The sequence below is a fragment of the Lathyrus oleraceus genome, chromosome 3 (genome assembly GCF_024323335.1).
Source record: "Lathyrus oleraceus cultivar Zhongwan6 chromosome 3, CAAS_Psat_ZW6_1.0, whole genome shotgun sequence".
NCBI lineage: Eukaryota > Viridiplantae > Streptophyta > Magnoliopsida > Fabales > Fabaceae > Lathyrus > Lathyrus oleraceus.
This window is the reverse complement of record NC_066581.1, coordinates 273,628,107-273,637,119: the sequence shown is the minus strand read 5'-3', so window position 1 is coordinate 273,637,119 and position 9,013 is coordinate 273,628,107. Positions and strand designations below refer to the sequence as shown.

Genomic DNA, 9,013 nt, shown 5'->3' with positions numbered 1-9,013 from the left:
TGTATCCGGTATGAAATTGAGTTGAAGAGGACATTCAATAATTTGTTCTCAGGCAAGATCTCAGTTACATCAAATTATAACTTTTTTTGGTAGTGAACAAAATGAAAAACCCTACTTCAAATTAAGGGTTTATATAGAAGATATCGTCAACATTTGGTGAGGTAGAACAAATACTTGGTGATAATTAAAACCAAACCAAAATGAATCTTATAAAAGATTAGGGACTAAAAAATTGAATAAAATACAAGGAACCAAAAATATAATCTCATTTCATAGCATAACATCAACATAATTAACACACCAAAATGGATCTTATAAAAGATAAAAGACTAAAACATTGAATAGGGTCTAACGAACTGAAAGTATCTTTTCATTTGATAGCATTACATCTAGTCAAAAATAGCAAAATAAACTCAGAAAGTGTAGGCAAACAACAGCATTACTCTTTACAATATAGTCAAACATTACAGAAAAATGAGTCGGTGTTGGCAAATGATATTCAGAAACTTTCTTAGAGTGGTAAAAGAGCATCAAGCACAACCACTGTCTCTAATTTTTACAAAAAAGTCTATATGTAGCGAAAATGCCATTCTTCAAGTAAATATCAGATACTAGACATTATGTGATCTGCTAGTTTGTGAATCTGGAATGGCAGAACATGATTTCAAGGGTGTGAGTGGTGAAGTTTCACCAGGTTTCACACTTTCACCTCCGGGTGGCAAACACCTTTTAGAGAAAAATGCAGCAATACTTCTTGGTCCACCACTGCTCTTTTCTGTCAGAGCAACCACGCATTTTCGTTTTTAATATAGAAAAGGAAACAACTAAATCAAAAAATGGGTTAAATTCTTAAAAGCCAAGATGTCATACCAGGTTTAACTGACAAGCCAAGCTTAACCAATACTTCTTTCTTCACCTGAACAAATATAAAATCATAAACACAGCCTAATTGGTACAAAACTCAATCATACAGGAAAAAAGTAGTTTTAGCATGTGGTCACAGCATAGTTGATTATTCCTAAACTTAATTAAAACAGCATTGGCATATAGGCTTAAGAAATAGCAATTAGTTTATGGAATTGGGGTCCATGGCTAAATAAGAACCAACAATTCCTTTTATTGATGTTATAGGTCAAATTTAAGTCATTACTCGTGATAGCCCGCTGGGGGACCAATTAAGGTTAAGTTCATATGAACTCTCATCAGAGGCCTAGATCTTTCGGTGACCAGAGCTATTGCAACATCTAGGGTCACACCAACTACAGCTGCAAAAGATTTAAGGGATTGATGCAGCCACCTATTCCACTGGGTGCCTGGTAATATTTAGTCCCTTGACATTTGTATCTGGCCACCAACTTTTAATGATTTGCATTATAAAAATAGCAGTAATCACTAGACTGTGGGTTCTCCATTACAAACCTGCCAACGGTTATCAACATAATCTGATACTTCTCGTACTTTACTCCTTAGTGATGCCTTAGATGCAGAAGGAAATTTCTGCTGCAAAGACCCTAACAGTTTATTTATGCCCTGAGAACAATTCTGAATAGCAGTCACCTGAAAAACCAATAAAATCAATAAATCACTGTAAAGTGATAAATTTGCAGGGCATCCCATATAAGATCAGCTGCAACTTCAGAAAAGCAAGCTAAAAGGATAAGGGAATTGCCAAATCAACCTGTCTCTGGCAAGGGCCATGCAAAATCAGAACTTACAATTATAGGTAGATCTGTTTCCGGTATGGCAGCCAAATCAGATGGTGGAGTAGCAGCACCTTTGCCAGTAGAAGGAGAGGCTTCTTGGTCTTCATCTTGAATTTTATCTGTTGATAATTCTAATTCTATATATGAGCCACCAGGAATTGTGTACATACTCAAGGCTTGCAAGCACATCAGCTCCTGCTTAGGAATGCCGCTAATATTGTGATCTAATAATGAAGGGTCCTTGTCAAGGACAAAATTTGGTATAATCACAGGGTTATTTTTACGAAGAGCATGCTCTGTCAAATTGTTAAGATATTTCTGCTGTCGAAGTAAAGCACAAAATTCCTCAGCCTCTATGTCATCCTTAGAGCAGGGTGAGTTATCAGCCTCTGCATGGCTAACATCTGTATCCATTCTGTCCAATTGTGCACCCTACATATAAATGCAGATTTAATAAACAAATTATACTGTCCTTCAAATTTACAGAACAAATGTCAATTGTTAGTACAAGTGCTCAACAAAGACATCTCCGGACATTTGATACCACGTGTGCCACAGCTTGACATTAGATTATAAAACATTAAATAAAAATAAACATAACATGTACAAATTTCAAGACACCAAAAGGTTAACATTATTCCTAAAATCATAAAATTGTAAAATATAAAAGAAAACTTGTTACAGTAAAATACATCAAGCCTCTACCTCATCTTCTGAAAGATATCCATCTGGTACAAAAAATCCATCCTCACTTTCTCCATCAGATTTTGAACATTCCTCTTGGCATTCCTCTTCATCTTTCTCTTCATCTTTCTCACAATCTGAAAGGCTTTCACCCGGCTCATCCTTAAAAGTAAAGAAGGATGTTAGCAGATCAAGTACATTTACAGATATTAATAAAATTAGATTCAGAGATTCAAATCACCTCTTCCCATTCCTCATCACTGCTGACATCATAATCAAGGTTTGGATCCTTCCTTAAAGGATGGCGTGCTCCAACAACAAGACTGGAAATACAAATTTTAACATATAAGGGACCTTAACTAGATATACTAGAACCAAACATCATACCATACAAGAAATTACTAATAATATAAGATCTTAAGCAATTACATGGATTTAATTTAACCAACCAATAAGTCTTAAGAAGTAGTGACAAAACATCTGCATGTCTAGAAGAGACTGACAAACAAAATAGTTGAGTTTGGAGTTTTCCATTTTTTAAGTATAGACATACATAACCTATTAAAAGTCAATCTGAAATCCACTAATTAAGCAGTCTCTAACCTTTTAGAGGGCCAAAACCCATAGAAGGCTGGTCTAGGAGCATTGTCAAACTGTAATAGTTGTCTTCCTCGATAGTACTTCTTGGAATCAAGACTTGTATTGTCAGCATTCAACAAGCATGAATTAAGATCTGGACTGCTTTCTCCCAATTGGTCTACATCCTTTTCCATACCCAACTCATAGTCCTGAATTGCAGATTTACTATCTGTAAGCTTAAGTTTGTTATCAGCTTCAATCTTGGGATTCTGTCGTAAACCCCATCTCTGTTTTCTGTTTGAGCGAATTGATTGTCCTAAAGAGCGCCATGAAGAAAAGTGTGACCTGCAGAGTGAGGCATTTCTTTAAGAACTGAAAACAGTTTGGATCAAGGAGACGGTGTGATCGGAAAACAGCTTTTCTGAGATCAAAGAGAAAGGTAAACCAATGTTGCTTGGATAAAGTATGGTACAGATGTGAGATTGTTAGAAAAACAGACGTGCATGTTTGTTTAAAAATATACAAGAACCCTCTCTTACAAGTATAACCTTAAACAAAAACACCTACAACCAAGCATCTTTCATAAGTTACTACATAAATTAAAATATTCAAGGAAACCTCTTCTATAAATAAGTCTCTTTAAGAAAAACAGATGTATGGGTTTGTTCAAAAAATATACAAGAAAACCTCTTTTATAAGTATAATCTTTGACAAAAATACATACAACCAAGCACAGTTCATAAATTACTACATAACAAGTTAAAATATAATTAAGAAATAAATATACATAGTCAAGGAAATAATGATGATAACAAATTATTTACATAAGAGGAGTCAGAAAATGTTATGTAAATAGTATAAAATATGGAAAGAATATACAATATATAATAATAAAAGTATCAACATCAGCAAAAAAGAGTTGGAAAACATGATTTTTAGATTCTTCATAGTAAAAGATAGATAGATAATTATTTTATATTTATATGTACCCAATTTTAAACTGTAAAAATTCATTTTAGTATAGAGTAACAGGTACAGGTACAACACGAATTTTTCAAGGTACTGATGCTTAAAAGGGTAAAACAATATTACCTGCGAAGATCCTCAGGCATAATATCACTACTTGATGCAAGAACATCATCCATCAAAAGAGTAGCTGACTTAGACAGGTTTTCATCCTTGCTACTTATAAAATCAGATGCAGTTGGCTCAACTGAAACTTTGTCATTCTGAACAGATGGATTAGGCTTACTTCTTTTCAAAAACCGTTCCATGATTGAGACTTGCTTTTGTAAATTACGCTTCTTTTTTAACTCGGCTTCTTCTTTTTCTCGGCGCCGCTGGTCTTTTTCTGCTTCCTCAACCAGCCTCTTTTGTTGTTTTTTCTGTTCGCAACATTTCTCATCACTTCTTACCTCACCTTGGGACAATTTCGAATTGGTTTCCTGAATGAATTAGGCAGTAGAGTAAAGGAAAGTTGTCAATTGTCAAACACAAATGTTCTCATTAGATGAATGAAGAAGTCAAAAAATTAAGAATAAATATATCAAATAGTCATTAATATTTATCATCTAACACAACAGATAATCATAAAGATGTCTGCAAAGTTAGTTGCCAATCCGATTTCAACAACCTGCAAATACCATTGGTTTTTTGGTTTCTATAATTATTATCTTCGGACAGCTGTAATGGAAGATTGGAAACTGCAACTTAAATACATAGGAAACACAATTTCAAAGCCAATGAGAGCAACACCAATCACCAAGTAAGAAGTAACCAAAGCTATAAAACAGTACAAAATGGAATCAAAACAGCACTTACAATGGCAGTTGTCTCTGTTTTCAGATCACACTGCATACTTTCTTTCTCTTTCTCCTTTGCTTCAGCTTTCTCAGCTTTCTCCTTCTCTTTCTCGGCTTTCTCCTTCTCTTTTGCTTCAGCTTTCTCCTTCTCTTTCTCAGCTTTCTCAGCTTCTCTTCTATTTCTATCCAACTGTTTAATCAGCAGTTTTTCTTCTTGGCTTGCTTTTTTCTTATCCCTATAGTTATAATTTGGAAAAAAACAAAGTTTATATAATTGCAGTAGAAAAAAACATGTTACGGTAGAAACTTAAGATTACATACATGTCTTCACTGTTTTTCTGCAACAAGCCTGCAACTATCAAGTGAATGTCAGCCCCAGTAGAAGTTTTAGTCAGCTTTTTTGAGGCCTTAATTACGTCTTGACTATAATTAGGCTCACTATCATGTTTCTTGAGTGACACTATCATTTCTGCAAAGAAATGACAATTCAACAAAATACACTGTAAATGAAGTTGTCGTTTTCCCAAAAATTGATCAAAACATGCATCATCACAAATATCATTTACACTAATTACTTAATACCCCACTATGAACAGCATATTTCTTTTGCAATAAAAAAGAAACAAATCAACTAAGAATTTTCAAACTGTCACAAAAGTATTAATTTTCGAAGTAATCCATCAACTAAAACAAAGAAACGTGTACCAGTTACAGCCATAATCCTCTCATTGATCTTTTTCCGCATTGTGCGCCGGATAACAAGCTCCCCTCGAACAGATTTAGGAAGCAACTTAACATCCCTAGTCTGCAATAACGGCACAACAAATTCATTACTACTAAACAATCAGTTGAAAACAAACACCAATAATCAATAATTAAAAAAACATCAGAATCACCTCCCAACACCAAAGACATGAATCAGAATGATCCTCTAGTATATCAGCATCAGCATTGGGCACTCCGTACATCATCCTCTGTCCAACAATCAGCACACTACTCTTCACCAACGCGTAGTTAAAACTTTCCGCCAACACAACTCCCCCATTCGCCACCTCACTGTTCAGCCTCCCGTGAATCTCATCCACAAGCTTCGACAACGGAAGCTCGCTCTCCTCCATCAACGCCGCAACAACCGCGTTTCTTGACCCACCGCATTTCTTGAGGTCAACAACAACCTTCTTACCCAAAACCTCTCTGTAGTACCCAAACAACCCCTCGAGCTCTTTTTCTAGGGTTTCGATTTGAGCTAGTTTCTCTTCAGGGGTTCGTAACTTGGAATTGACCTCTTTCTTTCGCTTCCGAGAGTTGGTTTTGGGGCGATTGGTTGTCGGATCTTGAACTGGTGGACGTGGAGGAGTGGTTTCAAGGTCGATTACAACGGAGTTTTCCATTTGCATGGTTGTGGAGTGTGAGATCTGAAATGAAATGAGGAACCCTAATCGGTGGTAGAGAGGTGTTGAAAATAGAGAAAGGAATATAAACGATAAAGGGAAAGTGAAATTTTAGAGTTTCGCGCCATTGTGCTTTATTGCCTCCACTTCCAAATATTTAATTTCTCACCTTCCATACCCTTTAGATCAATTAATTAATTATACACTAAATATTAGCGTTAATGTCTTTTTCTCTTCTTCATTTTTTGGTGCAACGCTAACATCATATATTTAATTATATATACTCTAACCAAAAAAAATTATGTAATTTTAATTATAATCATTGTTATTAGAAATGGTGTATATCTATAATTTTATTTGTTCATAAAATTAATGTAATTTTGATAATTTAATTCCCTGTTAAAAACTGAAAGTACACAGTTATACTTTCCAAACGTTATCATTAAAAATTCATTAAATAAAAACTATATAAAGATTAATTATCAAATAACTAAAAATATATAATTTTAAGAGACGTCTTAAAAATTTATACGCATTTCATCCTATAAAAAATAAATATTTAAATATATTTTTGATCTCCTCCTATTTTGATGGTTTTTAAATTTTACTTTCTCATTTTAAAAATTTATATCAATTAGAATCTATTTGATCTTCATCTAGTTTCATGAGTCAGGTTAGATTTGTTTCAATTTTTTATTTAAATCATTTGTTTTTACATTGTGAATTAATAAAAATGTTTTATATTCTAATTTAAATAAAAATTAGTATAATTTTAATTTGTCAAAAGGAAACACAAAGAACTCTAATATCTTGTTTCTAAAAAATACAAAGAACCTTAATTTATCATCTTTTTAATCCCCTCTTTTCAGTTCATCATTGTTGTTTAGATGAAGTTCAATCACCATTGTTGCTCAAGTGAAGTTCAATCACCATAGTTGTTCAAGTGAATCGTATATACAATCATTGTTTTCTAGGAATCGAAGTTCGTGAAGATATCAACGGGACATTTCGATAGTAGTAAAGAATTGAAGTTATGTTTAAGGTATGTTTTCTTATCTCATTTGTCGGTCACCATGATTTTCTATGTTATTACGCGGTCTCAAATGTTAACATGTAGTCCACCATGATTTTTCCATGTAAGCTTGTGATCCCAAATGTTTTAAAAGTTCAAATGATGTACAATGTACTGGTTTTAGAAGTGCAAATGTTAAAGTCAATTTTGAAAATGGTGTTGATGGTAATGTGGTTGATGATGAAAATGTAAAAGAAAATAGTGGTGTTGGTCATGTGGATGATGGTAAGAATGTTGAAGTTGATGTTGAAAAAGTTAAAGAAAAGAGTGGTGATGGCCACGTGGATGATGGTCATAATGTTGAAGTTGATGATGAAAAGGTTGAGGATATGAGTGGTGATGGTCATGTGGCTGATGGTCAGAATATTGAAGTTGATGATGAAATAAGTATTTATGAGGATTATGTTGCAAGTAAGGATAATGGGATTCCATTTGGTGAAGAATTTGAGGGGATATATTGGACCAAAGTATTACCCCCAGAGACTTTAGGTGAGGTTTCTAGTAGCAACAAAGAACAAGTATCATCTGATATGGGACATGAAAAATCTGAAGATTCTGATCATTTATACACCCCTCTTGAGTCTGATGATGATGAGGTAAATAAGTTTCCAACTTATAAGAGTGGTGTAGGAGTGTAGTTTCATTTAGGGGTGATGTTTACCAATGATGAGATGATAATAGGTGTTATTAAGGACTTTGGAATGGAAAATCAAAAATGTGTTCATTAAGAAGAATGGTTTTAAGAGGGTTATGATTCAATATATGGTTGGTTGTAAGTTCTATGTGAGGTTTAATAAAATAAATGGACAGCAGTATTGGCAAATAGTTAGCTTTGTTGATGATCATACATGTCACAGGACTACACATATCAGGAATGCATAGACTAATTAGCTTGCAAAAAAATACAAATATCCTTAGACATAATAGCCCTAATATTAAACCAGCAGGGCTCATAAATGAATCCACTGAGAGGTAAGGAGTTAAATTATCACCGTATCAGACATATATGGAAAAAAGGAAGGCAATGAAATTAATTCAAAGTGTTGGGAGTGATCAATTCAACCATTTAAGAAGTTATGGAGAATAGTTGTTAAAATTAAGTCATAATAACATTGTGGTTATACAGTGTACTGAAACCAATGACACTCATATTTTTGAAAGAATTTATGTATGTCTAAAGGCATGTAAGGCAAGATTTGCAAAAACATGTTGGCCACTTATAGGTTTGGATGCTTGCTTTTTCAAAGGGGATTATGGTGTCAAATAATGGCAGTAATAGACATGGATGGTAACAATCAAGTCTTTCCAATTGTATATGATGTTGTTGAAATTGAGACCAAAGACTCATGGAAGTGGTTATTACTTTTTATTCCGGAAGATTTAGGTTAATTCAATCATATATCATATACTTTATATCTGACCAACATAAGGTATCATCTTATATAGCTTATTTATGGTTTTGTCTTATATAATTTGCTTACATCTAATTATATAGATCATACGTCTTTATATGTGGCAGGGACTAGTTCCTGCAATTCAATGTATTATTACATGTGTGGAACAGAGACTGTGTGTCAAACATCTATATGGTAATTAGAAGAAGAAGTCATGGCTTGGAATTAAAGGGAGTTGTGCGGGCAGCCACTAGGGCAACAAGAATACCACGATGGGATATAGTAGTGCATGGAATGAAAGCTTTAAATGAAAGTGGATGGAATGACGTGTCAGAAACCCCTGCATAACATTTGAGCATATTACACTTCAAGATATATACAAAGTGTG

General features: G+C 33.9%; 1 protein-coding gene across 1 annotated transcript; it reads right to left on the bottom strand.

The window, feature by feature from the left end:
• Positions 1 to 342: 342 nt before the first annotated feature.
• LOC127126935 (chromatin assembly factor 1 subunit FAS1) lies at positions 343 to 6,330 on the bottom strand. Its single transcript, XM_051056010.1, has 12 exons — positions 5,665 to 6,330; positions 5,474 to 5,573; positions 5,090 to 5,237; positions 4,788 to 5,004; positions 4,059 to 4,411; positions 2,991 to 3,311; positions 2,629 to 2,710; positions 2,409 to 2,549; positions 1,716 to 2,135; positions 1,420 to 1,557; positions 871 to 916; positions 343 to 775 (listed from the first exon to the last, which is right to left on the bottom strand). Exons 1-12 carry the CDS (start codon positions 6,163 to 6,165, stop codon positions 612 to 614), a joined length of 2,631 nt encoding a protein of 876 aa, XP_050911967.1. The 5' UTR covers positions 6,166 to 6,330; the 3' UTR covers positions 343 to 611.
• Between the last annotated feature and the right edge of the window lie 2,683 nt (positions 6,331 to 9,013).

Bases quoted from the DNA above. Each gene is read 5' to 3' on its own strand.
- LOC127126935 (XM_051056010.1), bottom strand. From the start codon at position 6,165: ATGCAAATGGAAAACTCCGTTGTAATCGACCTTGAAACCACTCCTCCA. The intron at 3,312-4,058 runs GTAATATTGTTT...CTCACTCTGCAG, and splicing joins ATGCCTGAGGATCTTCGCAG to GTCACACTTTTCTTCATGGC. The intron at 1,558-1,715 runs GTAAGTTCTGAT...TTGGTTTTTCAG, and splicing joins AAACAGATCTACCTATAATT to GTGACTGCTATTCAGAATTG.